This window comes from Rhincodon typus, chromosome 27 (assembly GCF_021869965.1).
Source record: "Rhincodon typus isolate 14 chromosome 27, sRhiTyp1.1, whole genome shotgun sequence".
In the NCBI taxonomy this organism is placed as follows: Eukaryota; Metazoa; Chordata; class Chondrichthyes; order Orectolobiformes; family Rhincodontidae; genus Rhincodon; species Rhincodon typus.
In genome coordinates, this window is record NC_063358.1 from 34,261,931 (window position 1) to 34,286,485 (window position 24,555).

Genomic DNA, 24,555 nt, shown 5'->3' on the forward strand with positions numbered 1-24,555 from the left:
GTTGCTTCGTTTTTTCCCTACATTAGAGGTGCTATATGAAAATGTAGTTGTTAGATTAAGGAGAGCAACCATTTTCAAAAATCTACTTCCTTCTCTTTCTGTGAAGTGGCTGGTAAATACTCCCATCCCTGGTATAATGTTAGCTAACTGTCCATTAACCGCAATATACAATGCTCTACATTCAACATATCTAAAATTAAAGTTTTCCCAAAATAAATAAATGTAAGACCAAACTATTGAAATAGGCTCACCAATTGGCCAATCTTAGGGTAGTGATACTGAGCTGGTTTACGATACCACACTTTATTCTCAAAAAGGGAAAAGTGACTCCAAAGCAAGGAACTATAAATGGTAAGCACTTTAATCCCCAAGTAAAGGTAAACTCAGTCCTCAATTTTAATCATTTAATCATAAATGAAGTGGATATGGATTGATGTCAATAGTTTTGCTCAGTATTTGTACGCTTCTAGTCATGAAAAACTCTCTGGCTCCCTTGTCCTGCTTTCCAAAATGGAAAATGTGTTATTTTTGTACATCATAATATCAATGACGTTACTCCAAACTGTTCCTGCAAGTAATTCTGAGTACTATGTAAATAGATATCATTTCCATGAACTAACTGGAGTCACTAATGGATTATGTGCCAGTATGAATACTTTCTTAATGCACTAACTGGGTACAAGGATCAGCTTGGAAGAAGAAGGCTTTCTGAAGAAGGGTCTAGGCCCGAAAGTCAGCTATCCTGCTCCTCTGATGCTGCTTGGCCTGCTGTGTTCATCCAGCTCTTCACCTTGTTATCTCAGATTCTCCAGCATCTGCAGTTCCTACTATATCAGAGAAATGCTCTGCTGCAGACATTTGCAAAGGAGTGAGGTATTGCACTGTGGCCAGGCTCAAAGTTGGGCATGCACGCCATAGATGTAACAGTGTTCAAGGGAGTCTTCATTCCCAGAATAATCCTTCACCATCCCCAAACCCATCACAACACGCTTCCAATTCAGGGTGAAAGCAAGTAGGAAGGTAATCAAAACACAAGCAATTTCATACAATCCCACACAATGAAAAGACTTAACTTTAAATAAGCCACTGTTTTCTGATTGATTATATTTATTTGTTCTGAAATTTCAAAAGTGAGCAAAATGACGAAGTGGCTTTCCAAATTCATCTGGATAATACATGCACGCCTGTAAATGTCGAGAACAAAACAGCGGATGACAGTTGGTCACCATGGTTTCTATTAAACATACAAACAACCTTTTCAAGTTATACAATATTGTGAATAGGACTGCTCAAAGTAGCAGAGTTGACAGATTAATTTGTGGTTTGAAGTATTGTTAAAGTAAATTATAATATCTGCAGTGTGTTAGCATATAGCTGAGTTGTCAAACAGCCAGAAGTCAAATTGGGTCTAATATGCTCTGCACAAATCACAGGCATTCCGAGAAATCAACTTAAGCAGTTTTCACATTTATTTCAGACAGATGCTGCTCTGACATATGATGCGGTTCATATTGTATCAATGTCCTATCAGCGAGCACCTCAGATGACTGTTAACTCTTTGCAATGCCATAGACATAAGCCCTGGAGATTTGGAAGCCGCTTCATGAACTTCATAAAAGAGGTAACATGCAGGCGATGTTCATGCCTATCTTATGTTCATTAGACCTGAGTATAATCTACAACTTGCATTCATGAATCAATCATGGTCCCTAAATCAACAGAACACAGATATAATCATTTCAATTCAGAAATAATAGTCCAAATCTAATTGAAGAGTATTTTGACCAACACAATCTCATCTTAATAACTAGACAATAATAAAAAAGATGCCATGAATTCACGATGAATTTGGCCTGTACAGACCATTAGAGGCAATGCAAAGCCACAAGCTAACATTCCACTGAATATGCCATTGATAGTAGATTATGAATTGGATTGTGTGGTGGTTTGACATCAAAATGTACAAAAAAAAAATGGTCATGAGAAGCTCCACTGGGGCTATCCCACTTGGGCATGCTGTAATTTTCAGACACTATCAACCCCATCCTTCTCTCGATAACCCCAACGTAAACTCATGTCATGTAATCTCTCTGGAAAAGAAGATTTAAAAAAATGAAGGTTGTTTGCCAACTTCAAAAAAATCTTCAACCCCTAAGCTCTGCAAGAAAACTTAGGGAAGCCCGTAATCTATACATATAGATACTTACCACTTTCAGAGACTAATTTAACAACTAGCTGAATGCATGCAGTACATTCACGTTCACTTGCAAAAGATCATTTGCTATCTGAAAAGGCAAGTATATTATAGCATCTATGTCCTATGCTAGATGGACATAGTATACTTCTTTGATATGGTGTCTTTATTTCTCAGACATTGAATTAAATTCAATTTAATAAGGATAAAGTTTATATCCTCATAATGGCATGGCTTTGGTGTATGGTTTACAACTGTAACCAGATAAAATTTGCAAAATTTCCATTGCAAACTCATCAACTTTTAATCAATTTAACAACATCTCCTCCCATAACAACTAATCAAGATGACACTTTAGCACTGATTCAACTCCAGCATGTAATGAAGATTTGACAGTAAAAGGCATGAATAAATTCACTATAATAGAAGCAAAGATGAAAGACTTCAGTTACTTGGATAGTCAAGAAAGTCTGAAGTAGCTGGCCTGACGGTAGAAAAGGGTAAGGACAGAAATGTTCAGAGTGTTCAAAAGCATGATGGGCTGTGATAATGTAAATAAGAAAGAAAAAAAAACTGTCCCCATTTGGCTCACCCCTCCCATTTGTAGAAGGGTTTATAACAGACTTAAGGTGATTGTCAAAAGAATCAGAATTGGCACGAGGATAGATTTTTTTATGCATAATGGTGTAGTATCTTTCAAAGCAGAATTTTCTAAATAATCGATGGGTTTAAATTTGCAAGGCAGTGTAGAAAGGAAATGAGACCAATTGGATAATAATTTCAAAGAGGCATGATAAGCCAAATAGGCTCTTATGGTGCTGTATGATTTTAGAATTTTAAAATAATACCATTATCCAATGTCCTCCAAGGCATAAACAATTGCTGCTATTATTACCTGGGTACTACTACTTCAGTTTTTGTTTTGGATTGGTAGATGTTCTGTGGGGTAAATTGATTTGACATGTGCTAACTCGATTGTAGTAGTCACTTTTGTGCAGTCAACTTAAACTTGAAGCTATTTACATGTGAAAATTTTTGGGATAGATGAAACGCTTAACCAGATATGTTACTTGGAGAAGCTGTGAGGAGGACTATTCTAACTAATATGCACCTAATTTGGGGAGTGCTCACTGCTGATATCAGGTATAAATGTGACCTCTACAGCACACCTAGATAAGCATGGAAAATCATGTGTTTTAACCCAAAAGCAGTTAACTCTTTATGAATGTTCATTACTTTACATTAGTTGTGATCTTCCTGGCTTCAGAGCAACAACTCTTCTGTCATGCAGCATCAGTTTGTTCATGTAATAAAGCTTATAATATGTCCAGTCGGGAAGAATCCTTCCAAATATTATTTGCACAGGCATAAATATAATATTCCATAAATATGAGAGATGCCCAAGAATGGGTCCAAAGCAAAGTAAAAACCACAGAACCTAAGAACACAGAACATAAGAACATAAGAACTAGGAGCAGGAGTAGGCCATCCGGCCCCTCAAGCCTGCCCCGCCATTTAATAAGATCATGGCTGATCTTTGAGACTCAGCTCCACTTACCCGCCCATTCACCATAACCCTTAATTCCTTTACTGTTCAAAAATTTATCTAGCCTTGCCTTAAAAACATTCAGCCAGGTAGCTTCAACCGCTTCACTGGGCAGGGAATTCCACACATTCACAATCCTTTGGGTGAAGAAGTTCCTCCTGACCTCAGTCCTACATCTGCTTCCCTTTAATTTGAGGCTATGCCCCCTAGTCCTGGTTTCACCTGCTAGTGGAAACAACCTCCTGCCTCCACCTTATCTATTCCCTTCTTAATCTTATATATTTCTATAAGATCTCCCCTCATTCTTCTGAATTCCAATGAGTACAATCCCAGCCTACTCAGTCTCTCCTCATAGTCCAACCCTCTCAACTCTGGAATCAACCGAGTGAATCTCCTCTGCACCCCCTCCAGTGCTAATATATCCCTTTGCAAGTAAGGAGACCAAAACTGCACACAGTACTCCAGGTGTGGCCTCACCAGGACCCTATACAGCTGCAGCATAGCCTCCTTGTTTTTAAACTCCATCCCTCGAGCAATGACAGACAAAATTCCATTTGCCTTTTTAATTACCTGCTGCACCTGCAATCCTTCTTTTAGCGATTCATGCACAAGGACACCCAAGTCTCTCTGCACAGCAGCGTGCTGCAATTTTTTACCATTTAAAACATAGTCCATTTTGCTGTTATTCCTACCAAAATGGATAACCTCACACTTGTCAACATTATACTCCATCTACCAGACCTTTGCCCACTCACTTAGACTATCTATATCCCTCTGCAGGCTTTCAGTGTCTTCTGCACACTTTGCTCTCCCAGTCATCTTAGTGTCATCTGCAAAATTTGACACACCACACTTAGTCCCCAACTCCAAATCATCTATGTAAATTGTAAATAATTGCGGTCCCAACACTGATCCCTGAGGCACACCACTAGCCACTGACCGCCAACCAGAAAAATACCTATTTACCCCTACTCTTTGCTTTCTACTGGTCAACCAATCCTCTATCCATGCCAATACATTATCTGTAAACAACTTTATCTTATGTAGCAGCCTTTGGTGTGGCACCTTGTCAAATGCCTTCTGGAAATCCAGATACACTACATCCACAGGTTCCCCATTGTCCACCATGCAAGTAATGTCCTCAAAGAATTCCACCAAATTAGTTAAACATGACCTACCCTTCATGAACCCATGCTGGGTGTTCCCAGTGGGAGAATTTGTATCCAGATGTCTTGCTATTTCTTCCTTAATGATAGATTCAAGCATTTTCCCCACTACTGAGGTTAAGCTAACTGGCCTATAGTTACCTGCTTTTTGTCTACTTCCTTTTTTATACAGTGGCGTCACATTGGCTGTTTTGCAATCTGCGGGAACCACCCCAGAGTCCAGTGAATTTAGGTAAATAATTAATAGTGCATTTGCTATTTCCCCCATCACCTCTTTTAATACCCTGGGATGCATTTCATCAGGGCCAGGAGACTTGTCTAACTTTAGCCCCATTATCTTGCCCAGCATTGCCTCTTTAGTGATAATGATAGTTTCTAGGTCCTCACCTGCTATAACCTTCTTGCCATCAGTTTTCGGCATGTTATTTGTGTCTTCCACTGTGAAGACCGACACAAAATAACTGTTTAATGCCTCGGCTATTTCCTCATTCCCAGTTATTAAATTGGCCTTCTCATCTTCTAAAGGACCAATGTTTACCTTCGACACTCTTTTACGATTTACATATTTATAGAAACTTTTACTGACTGTTTTTATATTTTGAGCTAGTTTACTCTCATAATCTATCTTACTTTTCTTTATAACTTTTTTGTGGCTTTCTGTTGGCCTTTAAAGATTTCCCAATCTACTAGTTTCCCACTAATCTTTGCCTTTTTGTATGTATTTTTTTTAAAATCTGATACTTTCCTTTATTTCCTTAGACATCCATGGTTGACTATTTCTTTTCCTACAGTTCTTCCTTATCACTGGAATATACTTCTGCTGATCACTGTTAAAAATTTGTTTTGGAAGTCCTCCACTGTTCCTCAATTGCCCCACCATAAAGTTTTTTTGCTCCCATTTTATCTTAGCTAACTCCTCCCTCATCCCATCATAGTCTCCTTTGTTTAAGCACAGGACATTGGTACTGGATTTAACCTTCTCACCCTCCATTTGTATTTTAAATTCGACCATACTGTGATCGCTCCTTCCGAGAAGATCCTAACTGTGAGATCATTAATTATTCCTGTCTCATTACACAGGACTAGATCTAGGATAGCCTGTTCCCTTGTAGGTTCTATTACATTACATTACAAGAAAACTTGCTGAAATCAAGAATGCATTCAATTTAATTTCCCCTCTCAATTTATTTCCAAACTGGCTGTCCACTTGCATTAGTTATTTTAAACTATTTGTGTTCCATGTCACATTACAACACTCAGTAACATATGCAAGCTGCTACTGCTGAAAGGCAAATAATGGGCTGCTGTTAGGCATACTGCATCAAAGAAGAAGCTTAACCTTTTACTCCACAGGGACTCTTTTTACCAGGATTTCAGTCTGCTTCCAAAATCCTTTCAAATTTTATGTGAAGAGGAAACCCAATACAAAATACTGTAGTATGGATCTTTGTTGTGCATTTCATGAGCCAGATCACTGAATTTCTATCCACATTGTCTCAAATGTCTGCAGCAACTTTTGGAAAAACATTGTAAAAAGTAGAGATGTTTTATATTAACCAACACTCCTAACATTAATGATGTCAGATACATCAATGATGTTTATAAAGGGTCTTCTCTTTAAAATTGACTTTTGGAATCTATAAAAGAAAGAATGTTTTATATGTTTTCTCAAACAGTGAGACAACAATAAAATCTGTAGGCTGTAACACTATTATTCATTTTAGCATTACATTGATTTATATATGCCCTCTTTACCTTGCTTCTACAAGGTATAAAATGTAAAAGTCAGAAGCTCATCTCAGCAGTTCAGGTTCTGAGGGGACAAGGTGAAACAAAACCAACTTTAACCACCTATTATAAATGACCAGTTTGTCCCATCCATAGATGGGTTGAGGTCTCAGCTTGCTTAAAGAAGCTCTACAATACAATTTCTACATTATTGTCCCACACATACATCAGGAACACAATATTAATCACAAGTTCATAATTGCAACTTTGCTTCATCCATGTGTGCCCTCACTTCGGTGTTAGCAGACTGCATTATAAACAGTTCTGATTCAGAATATCAATGTTGTTTCCACAGTTCTGTCATATAAATTGAGCATTAGATGCTTTGCAAGTCCCCGCCAGTAATCTCAGGGAGGTGTCCCTGCACACTCATTCATCATCCCTGTGCAGCTACTGTCACAAACCTGCAGGTGCATTAACAGATAGAGTCCAGAATGAACCTAAGTTGATATTTCATTACTGGTTGGCAAACTCAACGTAACTGTGGGTGAAGAAGGTTAATGAGAGTGTTAATAAGAAGTTCTAATAATTTCCAGCTAGTGTTCTCCTCAAACCACTCATGACAGATACACATATACTTACAAAGGCTTTGAGATAAGAAGCTTGCAATGAAAACTGGTGAGATGAAAACAACATCTTTTCTTTTCAAAATGACATCTGAGCAATAGTGTAGGTCCTCAATATACATAATCTTATTAAAGTCTGAAACAAGATACATGACTGGCACAATAGCTGTGCCTATAAATCAGTACACGGAGCCAAATGGGATTCATGGAGCGAGTTGTAGGTACTGGATAAAGAACAGCAATGATTAATTAATCATATTCCACAAGGAAACAGAATTAGGATCATTTCCTTGTGAGAGTGTAATTAAAATTTACTGTTATAGAGAGTAATGATTTATGCTGCTGTACAATTACCTCCGTGTATTTTTCTGTTGAGGCTCAATGGGAAGGATTAACAGGCCGAATCGTATTTAACAAAAGCACTGGACTGCGGACTGATTTTGATTTGGATGTTATCAGCCTTAAGGAAGGAGGCCTTGAAAAGGTCAGTATGTTTCCTCTCTTTGAGAGCATGATGTTGTAATTATTTCAGTTGATATGTTTCAAAATGAAGCATAATATTTCATATAACAGTGCGCACAAATATACCCTCTCTTAACCATGTTCTTTATAGTTCCAACTTAACCTCATATTTTATTATGCAACAATGCCTGTCAGACACATATTTACAGAGACACTCTTCATCCAATGTTCTGTTTAGTAAACAAATTACTTTTGTAATGAATAGACACCAGTGTTAACAAATAGCAACTGCACGATTTATATTTTAAATATATTTATTAACAGTAATCATGCTGCAGCTATTGTACTGCATGATAGTCTATTCGTGTTCCAAGTCATCAAACTTAATATTTTCACATTTAACAGGAATTCACTGCTGAGGTCTTATATGTATGCTCCTTCTCTTCACTCTCCATCAGTAGCAAATCCTTTAGCTGCCTTGGCCCAAGCTGTGAAATTCCCTGCCTAAACCATCTCTGTTTCTAAACTAGTTCCTCAAATTCCATACAAGAACCAAAAGAACTGTGGGTGCTGTAAATGAGAAACAAAAACAGAAGTTTCTGGAAAAGCTCAGCAGATCTGACAGCATCTGTGAAGAGAATTCAGAGTTAATATTTTGGGCCCAGTGACCCTTCCTCAGAACAGGTCACTGGACCCAGAACGTTAACTCCGATTTCTCTTCACAGATGCTGCCAGACCTACTGAGCTTTTCCAGCAATTTTTATTTTTGTTCCTCAATTTCCATCTCAGGTCCTGACCTGGTTTCTATATCAATATCTTTACTACTTTTGTCCATTTTCCACTCACACTCCTTCTCTAATTCTGTATAGTAAAACATATATGAAAAAAATGGAGGTCAAAATTCATCTCACTTACAATTAGCAAAAAGCTAATACCTTGCTGTGATTTCTAATGTTGTCCTTCTATGACATTTTTGATTACTGTAGAGGTCTAGGAATGCCAGTGTACATGTGAGGCATAATTTGAGAATTTGTGTGTAAACCACAAATAGAAAGTAGAGTGTGTATGTTTGTGTATTTGTTTGAGTGTGAGCATCAGAATTATAAGTGAATGTGATTCCATGCATGAGTTGCAACTATCAGAATAGCTAAATCTCTGTTGGACTCTTATCAGATTAAGTATTGATTTTACTGTGAAACTTAGCCATCATAGCTCTATAAAGATCAACTGTCACAGGGAGTACTGGAGACAGTAATGCAATAAGGGGCAATGAGATTGTGCGTAAGATCAGTATTGTATGCTTCAACGTTCCATGATAATATGCAGTAGTTACAGCACAGAAAAAAGGCCATTTACTTCTACAAATTTATTCACATGTCACCTAATACCATTTTAAGAAGTCATAATTTTTTGTGATATTTTGTGAGACTACCTGAGGTGAATAAAAATGAAACTAAGTCAAAAGTGTATGATTTACATAACTAAATAGTCTGAAGTTTGAATCCAAATCTTTTCTCCGTTAAATGTTCTCAGTCGGACACTATATTTTGCTTTAGTGCCCTGATGGTTTGAGAAGAGGAAAAGAAAATCACTAATGGCTCCTACTCCTGATCACATTTTTAAAGTGCAACCCCCCCCCCCCCACCTCCCCCGCCCCCCAATCTCACCGGTAGTTGATAAGTGTGCTGATACTCAGAGGCCATGACTGAACTCAGCTAAGTATCCAATAGCATAGCTCACATGGGAATAGTCAAAAAATAATGGATGGTAACCACATTCCACAGGATTGGAAGAAGATGAAGGCCTTCAGAGAAAGAACAGAGAACATTAAGAGTTATGGAATGTACACTGCATTACAGATGCTGTTTGAAGCAATTGTTTTTGAGGTTGTTAAAATAGGGAAAAGCAATTTTTTCTGAAGAAGGGTCTAGGCCCAAAACATCAGCCTTCCTGCTCCTCTGATGCTGGTTGGCCTGCTGTGTTCATCCAGCTCGACACCTTGTTATCTCAAAAGCAAGTGGATGTTTTGATTACAGATTGAATGATACTAGAACCCAGTGGCACCTTAAGGAACTCCATAAGAAAGTGATAGTCTAAATTATGAGTGTTGCTCTGAAACATGCAAAGAACTAATGTAAATATTCATTTTAACAACACCCTTATCTCTACCTCTGCAGTGCAATTTATTTATAGAAACAGGAGAAAGAAATTAGACTACTATTCCTAATGGTAAAGCAGAGCAGATCAATCACTGGGAGGGCTACACAAAACCAGAATTAAGCTGAACGCATGATGAATGCATTTAGCACTAGGATTGAGAAATATTCAACTAATAAATCTTGTCTCGCTAATTAAGGAGTAATGCTTATTATAGTACGACTGTACACATTTATCTTGTTGTTTTAAATGTGATTTGGTTGACTTCAAAGGTTGTAAGCATGATTGACTATTGGATAAAAGTAATTGCAATATACGGTTCCTGAAATTTGTTGAACCAAAGATAAAGACCAGATTTAAAAGAAATGAAATAATGTTTATCAAGTTTAATCCTTTTGGTTCTGCAAAGTTTTTTTTATGTCACTCCATCCTCAGCCTTATGCAGTCTGTGGCCGACACTGCTAATTAGTGCATAAGCTCCGGTGTGTCAACTGTGGTTGGATTTTAAGTGACATTTAGTTTACTGTCGTACAGGGAATTGCTGGATTGAATGAAATTTCATGAGTGAAATTCAACTGGGCCAAATTTCATTCAGGAATTAAAAAGCTTTTTCACTCCTGGAAAATATCTCCTAATCAATTTGGGATATCACTTCCTGAATAAACTTCAAAACAAAGCTACTCACTCCTTCTTATTGTAGCCTTTCTCATTGTACTTGGGATTGGCACATTCCTAATTATTCACCCTTCTCTGTCTTCTCCTGTCAAGTCACCTTTTCTTCTTCCAGTTTCATTGTGGTTTAAGTACTTTTCCATCAAAATCTTTCATCTGGCTTTGGATTTTCTCTTCTCCTTCCTGGCAGTGCTATTTTCGTTACTCACCTTACCAAGTTGCCTCCTTCTCTCTAGCCGCAGTCACATGCACACCAATGCGTGTTAGTGTTGTAGGGAAATAAGACATCAGTAGAATGTGTAGTGATGGTGAAGTCTGAAGATATAATCCTGATGTTACTCTCTCCTTTTCAAGAAGGAAGCAGAAGGTCTACCAATGTCTAAGGCAATGTGTGTATCTAGCTTGCTTGAAATAAAGAATTTTAAGGAAAGCACCCAGACTGAAGAAGCAGTACTTCGGAGATGAAAAAGTAGTCAGATGCAAGGTCAAACATGGTGGCAGCAGGCATTGAATGTAACTATCAAAGTGAACCGCATAGTCAAGAAAGAAAATAGAAAATTTTTCAAATTCTTCAGGAAACGGGGGGATATCACGAGCACAGCAGAAGACTGGAAAATAGACACAGGCGGGAAAAGAGGGAGAACCATGCTGAAGCAGCATGCATTGGGAAAAGCAGAGCCATAGTAAAATATGCAGCGTCAGGACACCTACCTGCCACTTGCAAAGCTGCTACAAGTGATTGACAAACCACACAGATCCAGGAATGGAAAATTTGAAAGAAAACAATGATAGTTTATGGATGGCTTCAGGCTTAGGCAAGGTCAGTGCAACTACATGTTGCAACCATTCTGAACGATATAATTGTAGACAGGACATTGATAAAAATAAACTGTCATATGAAGAAGTATTGAAGGCTTTCACTGTGTACTTCAATGTGAGGAGAGTGTGTAAAATTTAATCAAAGAAGATTGAAGATTAGTGAAAGCAGAAATTTGTTCATAAATGACATTTACAGGCAGCAGAAAACTGCACATATGAGGAGCTGAAGACAAAACCATTTCTGGTCAGAGTTTCTAATGAGGTGTGTCAGACCTTTTACAAGACAGAGAAGATTTAATGCTGGAAAATGCAGCGAAGATCACTAGACAAGCAGAATTTTGAAAGCAAAACAGGGTGTTCGTTCAAGTGATAATGAAGCACCATGGAAGAAACTGAGTGAGCTGATTCACTCCATTAGAAACTGAATCAAGAATACCAGTAAATGCAACACAGAAAGCAAACATAGACTTCATAAAAGAGGTTGAAGCCAACCTATTCGAAGTTTCAAAACATTCAGCATGAACCTCACAAATATGATAAAGAATTTATTTGGAGAAAAAAATACTGTCTGCAAGGTTAATCAGGCCACACACTGAATAATTCCATAACATAAACAATATTCCAAGCAGTGTAGCCATAGTGTGGAGGTGCCAGTGTTGGACTGGGGTGGATAAGGTCAGAAATCACACTCTTGAAGAAGGAGTGAGGCTTTGAAAGCTTATGTTTTCAAATAAACCTGTTGGACTACAACCTGGTGTTGTGTGATTTCTGACCTCAAGCAGTATAGAAATCCTGCACTCATGTCTTATTAGTCTTCAATGAGAGATTAGTAATAACAAGGGCAGTTAGACTTAGAATACATCAGTGAATTTATGAAGGACATTGGGCACTATCAAGTGTCCTCTGAGGGTGCAACAGTCATTGAGTGGTCAGGGGTTTCAAACTCAAAGCAAGAAATGACCACTAATTGCATTTCATGTGTGATGCACAGCCATGGGAAGAATTCATTACTTTTACCATCATCATTTTTTTCCCATTAAGGCTTTGGAACACTTGGGAATAGCTTTATTCAAACTCAAAGGCAAGACCTTCACTATTCTCATAGGTTACTACTTGTGATGGATTGAGGTAAATCATCAACTCAAAATCACAGTTGTAGCAGTGGTTGAATCACAGAAGAAGTCTTCCCAATACATAATGTTTTGGACATTGTTATCTCAAACAGCATTCTGCAGTTTGCAAATGAGCAGTTCAAAACATTTGCATGTGAATATGATTTTATTCACATCATAAGTTCACCATACTATCCTCAAGTGAAGGGAAAAGCTGACCAAGGTGTTTGTACAATCGAGGCATTATTGAAAATGAACGAAGATGTATGCCTTGCATTATTAAGCTACAGAACATTCCCACTGCAGAATGGTACTGAAGGAGAGGAGATTGGAAGCACGATTTCTATTTCTGGCTCAGAGGCTACAATTTCAAGTCACTGAGCATTGCCATACGAGAATGAAAATGCATGAAGAACAAATGAAAACCTAGGCTAGAAATTTTAATAAATCATAGCAAAAACTAGATATACTGAAACTACAGCCAAGGGAGAGAATATGGATAAGAGATCAACAGAAAGAAAGAGCTTCATAATGAAAACATTGCAACTGAGAACATAAAGGTTGAAAAAGCAATATCAAGTGCAAATTACAATGCATTGATATAATTGAACAAGAGACATTTTTAGAAATATGGAACTATCTTCAGAAGAGAAAGAAGAGAGCTCTACAACCCACCTGGGAAAGAAACCTTCAGATGCTAGAAAGGAAAAACGCAGAACATCAAATATTTTAACATGAGACTAGACTAGATCAAGGAGATTGATTGAAGCACCACAGAGACTAATACTGATGTCCAGGACCTTGTGTGTAGTGGTAGGAAGGAAAACATTCACATGGGGGAATAAGGTTACCTGTGGGACATTGAGATATCAGCAGAATATATAGGATGATGATTATGTCTAATGATGCAATGATAGTGTCAATGATTATTCAGAGAGATCTGGAAGGGAGCAGAACCTTCACCAGAATCCAAGAGAATATGTGCATTTATAATGCTACAAATAAAGGGTTTTCAAAGGAAAGCCACTTGGACTCAACAATCAGAAATTAGGAGACTAATGATAGTTAAACCCCATACGCTCGGGGAAGTAGGTGCTGGTTTTCAGTCATGATAAATGGGAAGTTTTGGCAGCTTGCAAGATACCTTGCTGTAAAACCATTTGCCAAATCCAAACAATGATCCTAATGCATGGAAAAACGCAATGTTACTTAATAATCTGCAAGTACTGCCACAGGGTTAATGTGATCAGACCTGTTTCTTATGTTCCAGTCTCCACTGACTGCTTCATCATCTGTTGATTGATTAGTTAATTTTGAGGAACCCTGCATTCAGTCAAGAGCAGCAAACCAATTGGAGCCATTTGCAATGGTTATACTATCATCTGCATACAACTGTACTCTCAATGTATTCCATGCTCCTTATTTCAGGAGCCAATGTTAAACATTACCTGTAACCTCTGTTGTTTTGAAACCCTGACTATCAAGCATTCAGCTCTAACAGCTTAATGAGTTTTGCCTTTCTAAATAGTACTTTACGATCACATACTTTGCGCATGAGTGGTTTCACAGAATTATTGCTTGCTCTTTTTTGACATGGTTTGTTGTGACATCAACATCTTCAATTCTGGAACTCACTTCAATTTCAGGTCACAGAGACCTAAAATTTTGACACATTAAAAAATTCCTACATGGAAGCCAAGTAACACAGCATCTGGTTGAAGAAAATATTAATAAAACTCTTCAGTTGGACATTTTCACATTTTTTTCCCAGCAAGAACTATAGAAGATTGCCAAAGTTCTCTCCTAATTGTCTGTTACATCTCACTTCTTTCTTTAATTATTTTCCCCAATTCACTCTTCCTTTGCCTTCTGTGAAATATTGAAAGATACATACTTCAATGCAACATGGTAGCTGTGGGCTATGGACTTGGGAGAGAAATTGTCTTGTAAAACTCTGAAATGTCAGCTGAAACGTGTGCATAAGCCTCTGGGGTAAATTGCACAAGACATCCTAGATATTTTTGATCAACTTCTGCAAAGATGTAATTGCACATTTCTAGTACAGGTGGGACATGAACTCAGGCCTCCTAGTTCACAGGTAGGAACAATGAAGTCCACAAGACACCATATTGGTAAAGGATAAGCAAGTGCAATAAACTTCAGACAGGCCATGTTGTCAATTAGCATGCAAATGATTTGACACAATCAGAGTCCAGGTAAAGCCATCAATTAATACATTCAGTTGCAGAAACAATTCATCACACTTTCAAGGTGTCATCAAGAACTTACAGGTTTATTGCTGGATTGATAATTTCTGGCTATTGTTTTGATTCTACTAGTGATTGGTGTTTTCAAAAGTTGTTGAAGTTTACAGAAGTCTAAATAGATTGATGTGCCAAGCAATCAAATACTTGCTCAAGGTTTGACAATATACCAAGCATTCCTATGTGCATGGCATCAGTAATCTCTGGTGTACCATCCTTCAACGTCCTCATGTGAATCCTTGCATCAAAATGCATTGGCAACCTCACCCTGTGAGAAGTTGGTAACTGAGGCCATCTTTCCTCTGGCCTAACTACAAACCATTCATACCCAGTGACACATGATGTGTCTGGGTGAGGTCAAGTATGTGAATGAAAGGCTTGAGTTATGTTTGTATCTTATGTTAGTAGACAAGGTGTAAAGTTAGGTGAAGAAAGCAGATTGTGAGGCTGGTGATGTATTTCTTAGGAAATTACTTCAGGGATGTATTTATTACTTTACTTTGACCTTAACACCATTCCCTCCACATCAGACTAATGCCATTGACAATTTTGTCATGTGGTTTTATGCCCATGTCCAAGAGTTTGGCTCAAGATGGACTGGCTGAAAAAATAAACGATAAGGTCAGGCTTGGGCTACTTCACAGCTCTTTATCACAAATTATTATAAACCGTTATTACAAACTAAGACTAAATACCATAAGACATAATAATTAGATATATGCCAAGTTCTTATCTCATTGTTACATTATTGAAAGAATATTCCATAATTTGTACTGCTGGTTGCTAGTTGGTCTACTCTACGTGCTTCCCTGCCTATGTGTTTTTTTTTTCCTTACTATTTAGCCACCCCTGCCCACTCTACTGTAGTTATGCCCATTGGACAGCAGCTCCATGAGATCAGCACATGCTTGCTCCAGAGTCCTAAAACCCTTGGCATAACATTGCTTTTCCCCCACTGTTTTCTCAACACTTATCTGGAGGGTCAACCAAGAGACAAGAAATCTCCCTCTCTTTCTCTCTCACTCTGTCTCTCTGACCAAACGATGGCAGTACAACAATGTAGCTTTCCTAATGCACCATTGTTGTTCCTTCCCGCAGAGCAATGAATCATGTCCAAGCAGTTTCACCCCTGGCTCCAGCCAGCACAAACCTTGCCTTCAAGCTTTGAAACTTGACTTTATGTGGTGTAGGTGCACTGCTTACATAGACATGGGGACCCCAGGCTGAGGCCTACTGTCATTCAACAGCACATTCAGTGGTTGACTCCACCCGAGTATCATTAAAATGAGCAGGCAGGATGTTTACCCAATGCTTGCACATTATTAACTTGATGGGCACAGGATAACCAAGCATTTTAATCCTTACGAATTTAGGAACTATCCAATTAGCCCGCTAACAATTTGAATTCCACTCATCTAATGCTTGTGTTAAAAAGCCCACTGAGAAATTTAGTAGGAGTGCAACAAGCTCATGTGCAGTCTCCGTTAAATGGCAATATCCCTCAAGGCCAATGCAAACTATTAGTTGAATTCCACTTAAATCTTCTTCAATTAAGCTCACATTCTTGGTGCCAAGCAACTTTCTATTCCACTGGTTAACAACTTGAAGTAATAGATTTCTTCTATCACTGGCTGACACGGTAACGAGAGAGAGAACAAATTTAAAATAATCACAGAAAGAATTAGTTAAAACAGTTAGAATGTGAAATTCTCAGCCACAAAACTGGTGTTGAGGCAGAGTCCATAAATTATTTTAAAAGTGAATTGGGTAATTGTTTGTCAAAGAGGAATATTAAAGGCTACAGTGTGTGATCAGGAAAGTGGAACTAGACTAGATAGCTCAGGCATAGAAAGAAACAGTCAAAGCTTGTTTCTGAGCTGTAACATTCTGTTACTCTTTGACTCAGAAACATAAAAGCAATTTCTCTTCCAAGTAATATTCTGCTTTATAGCCATATTGACAGTTCTCTTGTGATTCAGCATACACAATGTTTGCATGTACATTCCACTGAGTTCCTTGCTGACAAACGAGAACCTAATAACCTTTCATAATTCTGCTTCACAGAACTAAAAGGAAAACAAAATGCTGCGGATGTTCGAACTCTCAAATAAAATATTTTGACTGTGATTTAGACACTTTGAATGTTTTATTTTTTAAAAAGAAAACTTTAACCAAGTACTTGTAGGTGAGGCAGACAAAGAGACGCAGAATTCACTTTGCTGTTCAGCTCAATTTTATTAACAAGACATTCCTTATTAAAAACCCCAGCTGAACATTTCCCAGATGCCCACAACACTTACCATCTATCTACCTCTATCTCTGAGAAAGGATGTTATCTGCAATAATCCATGTGTTTGAGCTGGGCTGTTGGAATCTCCTTACTGTCTGGTCTCTGGTCTCTCTGGCTGGATCTCTTCCATGAAGGTGGGTCTGGCAGGTCAGAGAGGATCATCTTCTGCGTCTTCATGGGTTGCTGCATATTTTCCACCACAAGTCTTGCTGTGAGTCTTTCCTCAGTGTTCACTGCTTATTCACTGAGGGGCTGGCTTCCAGGGGTGTGTGTTTTTATCCCTCCTCTCACCAGATTTTCCATAAGGTTCTGTTGCCTTTGACCAATAGGGTCGTGAGCTGAGTCCAAATCATACAGTGGAGCCACGTTAAAACCCTTCTCTGTTGCCATGCCAGAAGGTGCACAGTGCACATACTCATGCAGTCAAGATGCCAGAGCATCTGATTGGCACTTCTCCAAGACACAATCCTCGGGCTGGTTGTTATTGGTTCTCCCTGAAGCTCTGTAACCTCTTTGACCTTAGTTTGCATTATTCTCAGCAGCTGATAGCTGCACAATGTTCAGCATCGTTTGCAATGCCTCAGATACTGAAGCAATCTATGTTCAAATGCAAAGGGATCCGGATAAAATACGGGCTTGGTCTGACAAGTGCCAAATAATATTTGTGCCACACAGATGTCAGGTAATGACCATCTCCAATAATAGACAATCTAACCACCGCCCCTTAACATTCAATGATGTTACCATCACCGACTCCCCCAACATCACCAAACTTGGGATTTGTCATTGACCTGAAACTCAACTGGACATACCACATAAACACTGTGGCTACAAGAGGAGGTCAGAATCTGGGAATACTACAGCAAGTAACCTCCTAACTCCACAAATTCTATCCATCATCTGCAAGGCAATGCTCAGTAGCAGCAGTATGTACTATCTACAAGATGCACTGCAGAAATTCACCAACAATCATAAGACAGTACTTTCCAAACCCATGACCACGTCCTCTAGAACAACAAGGGCAACAAATACATGGGAACACCATCACGCACAAGATAAGTTACTCACCATCCTCACCTGGAAATACATCACTGTTCTTTCACTGTCACTGGTTCAAAATCCTGAAAATTTCCTTCCTAAAGAAATTGTGGGTCAACATACAGCAGGTGGACTGCAGCATTTCGAAAGGCTCACTTACACTACCTTCTCAAGGGCAACTATGGACAGGCAATAAATGTTGCCTAGCCAGCAAGACCTTCATCCATGAATGAAAATAAAACAATCATCTCTAACACTTTGCTCCTTCCCGTGGCACCTTTCAGTGCAATTGCAGAAAGTGCTATCCCTGTCCTTTTTCATTCTCTCTTTTCACGATCCAAGACTATTCCAGTTAAAACAGTGAGTTACATGTATTTCTTTCAGTTGATTATTCAATATTGTATTCATGGCTTGGATGTGGTCTCCCCCTACACTAGGGAGACCATGCAGACATTGAAGGATCAATTTACAGAACACTTCCACTCAGTTTTCGGTTGCTTACCATTATAATTCACCACCTTGCTTTCACACTCACTTGCTGCAGAGTCTCTCTGAACTTCAGCAAAAACTCAAATAATAGGCATTCAACTTCTGATTCAAACTTTGCAGCTGTTTGATCTCAATATTGAGTTCAATAAATTTAGTCTAAGACATCTGTCACCATTTTAGTGTTTTTATTTGCCATGTGGCAGTCTGAAACTTGAGTTTCATTATTTTTTTTAAGTGTGTTGATGAGATATGTGCATTGATAGCTAGGCCAGCATTCACTGCCCATCCCTTATCGTCCTGGATAAAATGGTAGTGAGCAGTCTTCTTGAACCCCTGCAGTCTATTTGACGCAGGTACATCCACAGTTCATTTTGGGAGAGAGTTCAAGGATTCTGACCTAGTAACAGTGAGATATAGTTCCAAGTCAAGATTGTGTGTAACTTTAGGGGAATGTGTAGATGGTGGTTTCCCATGTATCAGTTGCCCTGTCCTTATTGCAGTACATCTTGTAGATGGTACATACTGCTGCATGTGCTGGTACTGAATGAACTGAAGGTGATTGGTGCGGTGCCAAGAAAACGCTCAGCTTTGTCCTAATGGTGGTCATTTTCTTGAGTGTCATTGGAGCTACATCCATTTAGGCAAATGGAGAACGTTCCATCATCATTGGTGGTCCCTCGCAGATGAGGATGACTTTCTTCCACTGTCAGGGTGAGTCTGAAGGTGGCTGTACATTTCCATCACATTCTTGATTAGTACCTTGTGGAAAGTGGACAGATACAGGAAATGAATTACACACAGCAGAATTCCGAGCCTGTGTTATGATCTTGCAGATGTTGTATTGATATAACTTTTTCAGTTCACATTCTGGGCATTGATATTAGGGGATACAACGACAGCAATGTCATTGAGTGTCAAGTGGTGTTAGATTCCCCTTGTTTGAAATAGTTATTTCCTGACACCTGTGTCACATGAAAATGACTTGCAATTTATAAGCTGAAGCCAAAATGTTGCCCAGGTTTGGCTGCATATGTTACTGTACCTGAAGAGTCACAAATGGTGATGAATATTATTTAATCAACAGCAAAAATTCCCCCTCCTGACCTATTGATGGATGGAAGGTCATAATGAAGTGTCTAAAGATGGTTTGAGCGAGGACACTGCTCTGAGGAGCTCCTACAGTTCTGTTGAACGTTCACTGGACCTGAAACATTAACTCTGTTTTCTCTCCACAGATGCTGCAAGACTTCTTGAGTTTTTCCATCAATTTCTGATTTTATTCCTACAGAGATATTCTGGAACTAAGATAACTGACCTGCAACATCCACAAACAGCTTCCTTTGTGCTATTTATGTCTCTAACCAGTGGAGAGTCTTCTCTTGATCCCCATTGACTCTATTTTTGTTTGGATTCCTTGATAGCATTCCCTGTCAAATACAGCCTTGATATCAAGGGCAGCCACTCTCTGCACACCTCTGGAGTTTAGTTGTTTTGTCCATGATTGGACCTAAGTTGTAATGAGGTCAGGAGCTAAATGGTCTTGACTGAAACAACTTGACTGAAACAAATTGAGCTTCAGTAAGTTATTGCTTTCTGAATGCCACCTTATAACACTTTTGATGAACACTTCCGTCACTTTTCTGATGATTGAGAGTTGACCGATGGGATAATAAGTGGCCGGATTGGATTTATCATGCTTATTGTGCACAGGTCCAAGCTATGCAATTTTCACATTGTTGGGTAGATACTAGTGTTGTAACTATACTTGAACAACTTGGCTATGCTGCAGCTACTTCCAAAGCATGTGTTCCCTCTAATTTCTTTTTCTTCACATGGACCTCAGAGTTCTATGTGCAGCTGCGACTTCTGGAACAAGAAATTAATGCTGTGATCCATGGCGACATGCCAATCACCATGCACAGAGCATCAGAACATGCAGCTATACAGTTTAGAGGGAGCACTGATCTGGAGGAGGTCAGAGTTGTTCAATATGCCATTCACATTATTCTGACCCAAAGCTGTTTCTTTATGACAATAATTACCACTCCATTTGCCTTTTGTTTCATGACATCTTTGTCATTTACTCAATCCTACCCTCTACACTATCCCAGAGTATCTTATTTGCTGTTCCTTTCCCCAACAACCACATCTTTTCCACCTGTGCTTAAGAAGGATCATATTCAATTCAAAACATGAACTCAGTTCCTCTCTCCATAGATATTACTAGACCTGCTGAGTACACCCTGCACTCTCGATTTCTTTTTCTTCATAGCAGTTTGATTCCCTCAGTACTTATTCTTCCTTCTACCTTCTAGCAGTATTTTCGCAAAGAATTGATTTAACTGAACATACTAGTGAGTGTGGTCTCCTCAGTGAATCATAAAGTGTCATTATCATATGGTTTCACTTGGAGACACTCTGCTTGTCTTGACTATTATTACCATATTTATGAACACACTTTCAATAAATAACCAAACGAATTTCTTATGCTACTTTGGCTTTTACAAATCTTTCCCCTTGTGATCATTTGTATTATTTTGCTAGAACAATCCACTACTTTGGGCACGTCATTACTCAAAACTATGTGCTCATAGACATTAGCAAAGGTCAGCCACATTATTGACATTCATAGTTCAGGTCTGTTGTGTAGCTATAATATGTAGCTAAAAGCCTGTGCTGGGGTTTGTGCACCCAGACGTCCAAATATTCAGGCCTTAAAGGCCCTTAAAACTCTTCAAGTATCATTATGGCCAGGAATATTTTTACAGCAAATAATGTTGAATTTTCAGTATCCATATAACGCAGGTCTTGGAACAGCATGTGCAGTCAACAATTCACCAATGCTGTTGTGACAGTCGGGCCTGGAAAAAACTGCCAAAAATTAAATGTTATGTCATTTGTTTTTAAAAGAGCAATGCTTTCATTTTTAAGCCACTGAGTCCTTCCAAACAACAGCAGTTGACATCAGGCAATTGCACTATTTGTGTCATGCATGTTACTTCTTTTACCTGATTGTATCAATCATTTTGTCAATTAAGCATTACACTGTGTATATGTGTCTATGCCTCCCACCCTTTTTTTTTTCCAGGTGGTAGTATTCCTGTTAGCAGACTGATTCCTATAAACAGAAAATTGATTCATTCCTCATCAAATATTCACATGCTTATTTTCAATGGAAAACCCTTTTAGTTAAAACATCAAGAATTCTTTGCCTGGGAAGTTAATACCAAATTAAAATTAACAATTGTTTCAATGAAGTTTTCTTTTGACTCAAGAATCTCTGAAATGTTGACCATTTTTATTTCACTTAAGTCCATCATATATTTAGGTCCCTACTGATACATATAATTTTGCTTACGTATAAAACATCAAATAACTGAATTTCAAAGAACTCCGAGAACTTAGAATTTAAAAATAAAATTCACTTAGAGAACAGTTTTTTTTCTCTCATAGTCAGTTATAGTTGGCACTGTGGGTTTTGTCATTTAGTTTGATATATGGAATCAATCAGGTTTCTTTAGTCTAATTTCATATTTCTAAACATGCATTTTTTACAGGGCTACAATGATTTTGGCCCCATGTTTACACTATATAATGCAGTTGTCGAGAAGGAGGCGTTGTATTGGTGGAATGCCTGACTCTACCCGTAAATCATTATAAAAGGACAACACTACAGGGCATTCCTCAGGGTAGTATCTTCAGCTTCATCAATGACCTTCCCACTGTTATAAGGTCAGAAGTGAGGCTGTTCAATGCGGATAACACAGTGGTCTCTCATATTCGCCTTGCTTTAGATAATACAGCAGTTCATTCCCACATGCAGCAAGACCTGGACAGATTTCAAACTTAAGCTGACAAGTACTGAGTAACATCTACATCATATAAACACTAGGCAATGAACATGTTCAACAGGGCGGCACGGTGGCTTAGTGGTTAGCGCTACTGCCTCACAGTGCCAGGGACCCGGGTTCACTTCCACCCTCGGGCGACTGTCTGTGTGGAGTTTGCACATTCTCCCCGTGTCTGTGTGGGTTTTCTCCCGGTGCTCTGGTTTCCTCCCACAGTCCAAAGATGTGCACGTTACGTGGATTGGCCATGCTAAGTTGCCCATAGTGTTCAGGGACATGTAGATTAGGTGGGGTGGGATGTTCTGACAGTTGGTGTGGACTTGTTGGGCCAAAGGGTCTGTTTCCACACTGTAGGGATTCTATGAAAAATAGTTCTAATCACTTCCATTGACGCTCAATAATACTAACACCTCAAATCCTCTTCCAGGAATAAAGCTTACCATTTTCTACAAACTTAATAGAACTATCCATTTAAATATTTTGGCTACAAGTGCAGGCTAGTGTTCTGGAACATCTCACCATCTACACCCCCAAAGTCTGTCCACCATCTGCAAGGCACCTGTTAGGATTGAGGTGAAATACTCTCATGACCTGCTCCAGTGCAGATCCAACAACTCTTGAGAAACTTGATGCCTTCCAAACCAAATATGCCTTCCTGTTTGGCACCCCATTCACCACCTTAACATTCACACTCTCCACCAACGTGCAGTGTGCCAATGTTGCATGCCTAGCAAGATGCACTTCAAAAACTTGCCAAGATTTTCTTAAGAGTACCTTTCAAACCCATGACATCTACTACTTGGAAGACAGGTCAACCATCCTGAGTTACAAAAATACATCACTGCTGCTTGGCGCTGCATCAAAATTTTGGTAATCCCTCCCCAAAATAGTGTAGATATGGCTTCATGCCAAGGCAGGTCAAACAGATGGCTCCCCATCACTTTCTCAAGGGCATTAGGGATGTGGATAATAAATGCTGCCATTGCCAAAAATGCTCACATTCTATGAAAGAGTACAAAATATTTTGAGATTGAATGCCTTATTAAACAATTTGCGATTTATGTGGTGTTAAACATCATAGGAAACTTTGTTGGTTATAGTTTAGTGTGTACAGTCTTGCACAACAAGTCATAAAAAATGAGGAGCAGGATGAGTTTATTTATTAACAGATGTTATGCAATAATACAAGTATACAGCTGAAAATAGAGTACGCAAAGCATTAGTCTTTGTCATGGAAAAGAAGTTGCACTTCTACTGAAGTTCTTTCAGTTTGGAATCCCAGACATCAGCAATTACTTTACTAAATCTAGCTCCCTTCCCCTCCTGGGAGAATTGCAGTCCCATTATTTCATGAATTTATGGTTCTGTCCCAGTTAAGTTGTTGGATACAATGTTATAAATGCTGAATGAAAGTCCTAGACCACAGATCTTCTAAAGGGCAAACAGTGCAAGCACCAATGTAAAAAATGACTCCAGCTTTTCTCTCTGCTTGCTAAGCTCATCTGTAATCAGGAATATGGCAGAGTTACTTTAGATGGTACATGAACATTTTCAAAGCAACATCACTCTAGGTTACGTTGGACATAATTGTGGTAGATCTTAATTTTTAAGTTACATTCTTATTTTCCAATGTGCCTCCAATCGAGAAGACATTTGCTAAGTAAGGTTCCACACATAATTTTTTCTTTTGATATTCAGCCAAATAATCATCGCTTATTAGTCAGGGTCAAGCTGACGTGATTTTCATAATAATAAATTGAAGAGGAAACACTAGGCAATTTTCTGTGGCATTGGAGATCAGAAACAAGCTATACTGGGTAATTTGTGCATTGAACTGGATTCTCTGTGTGTCAGCATAATTTGATAAGATGCAAAAAATGGAATATAACATTGAGAATAACTTTACTCTCAGCATTCCGGGGAATATGTGTTCTTTGATTTATGAACCATAAATATTTCTTCAAATAAAAGTACAAAAGAGTTTTAACAACAGTATTAAGACAATAACACCAAAACATCTCAAAAGAGAGCCTAAAGGAGAAACAAAGTAGGTCTGGCAGTATTTGTGGAGAGAGAAAACAGAGTTAACATTTTGAGTCCAGTATGACCTTTCAGGAAATCAAGTGTTCTGAGGAAGAGTCACA

The 24,555-nt window shown here is 38.6% G+C and overlaps 1 protein-coding gene across 1 annotated transcript in view; it reads left to right on the forward strand.

Moving 5' to 3' along the window:
• Positions 1-24,555, forward strand: part of grik3 (glutamate ionotropic receptor kainate type subunit 3) — a 437,968-nt gene that overhangs the window by 199,451 nt on the left and 213,962 nt on the right. Inside the window, exons 7-8 of the mRNA XM_048613095.1 lie at positions 1,478-1,621; positions 7,637-7,744. Of these exons, the coding sequence (XP_048469052.1) occupies positions 1,478-1,621; positions 7,637-7,744 (252 nt within the window). The remainder of the gene's footprint in view (positions 1-1,477; positions 1,622-7,636; positions 7,745-24,555) is intronic.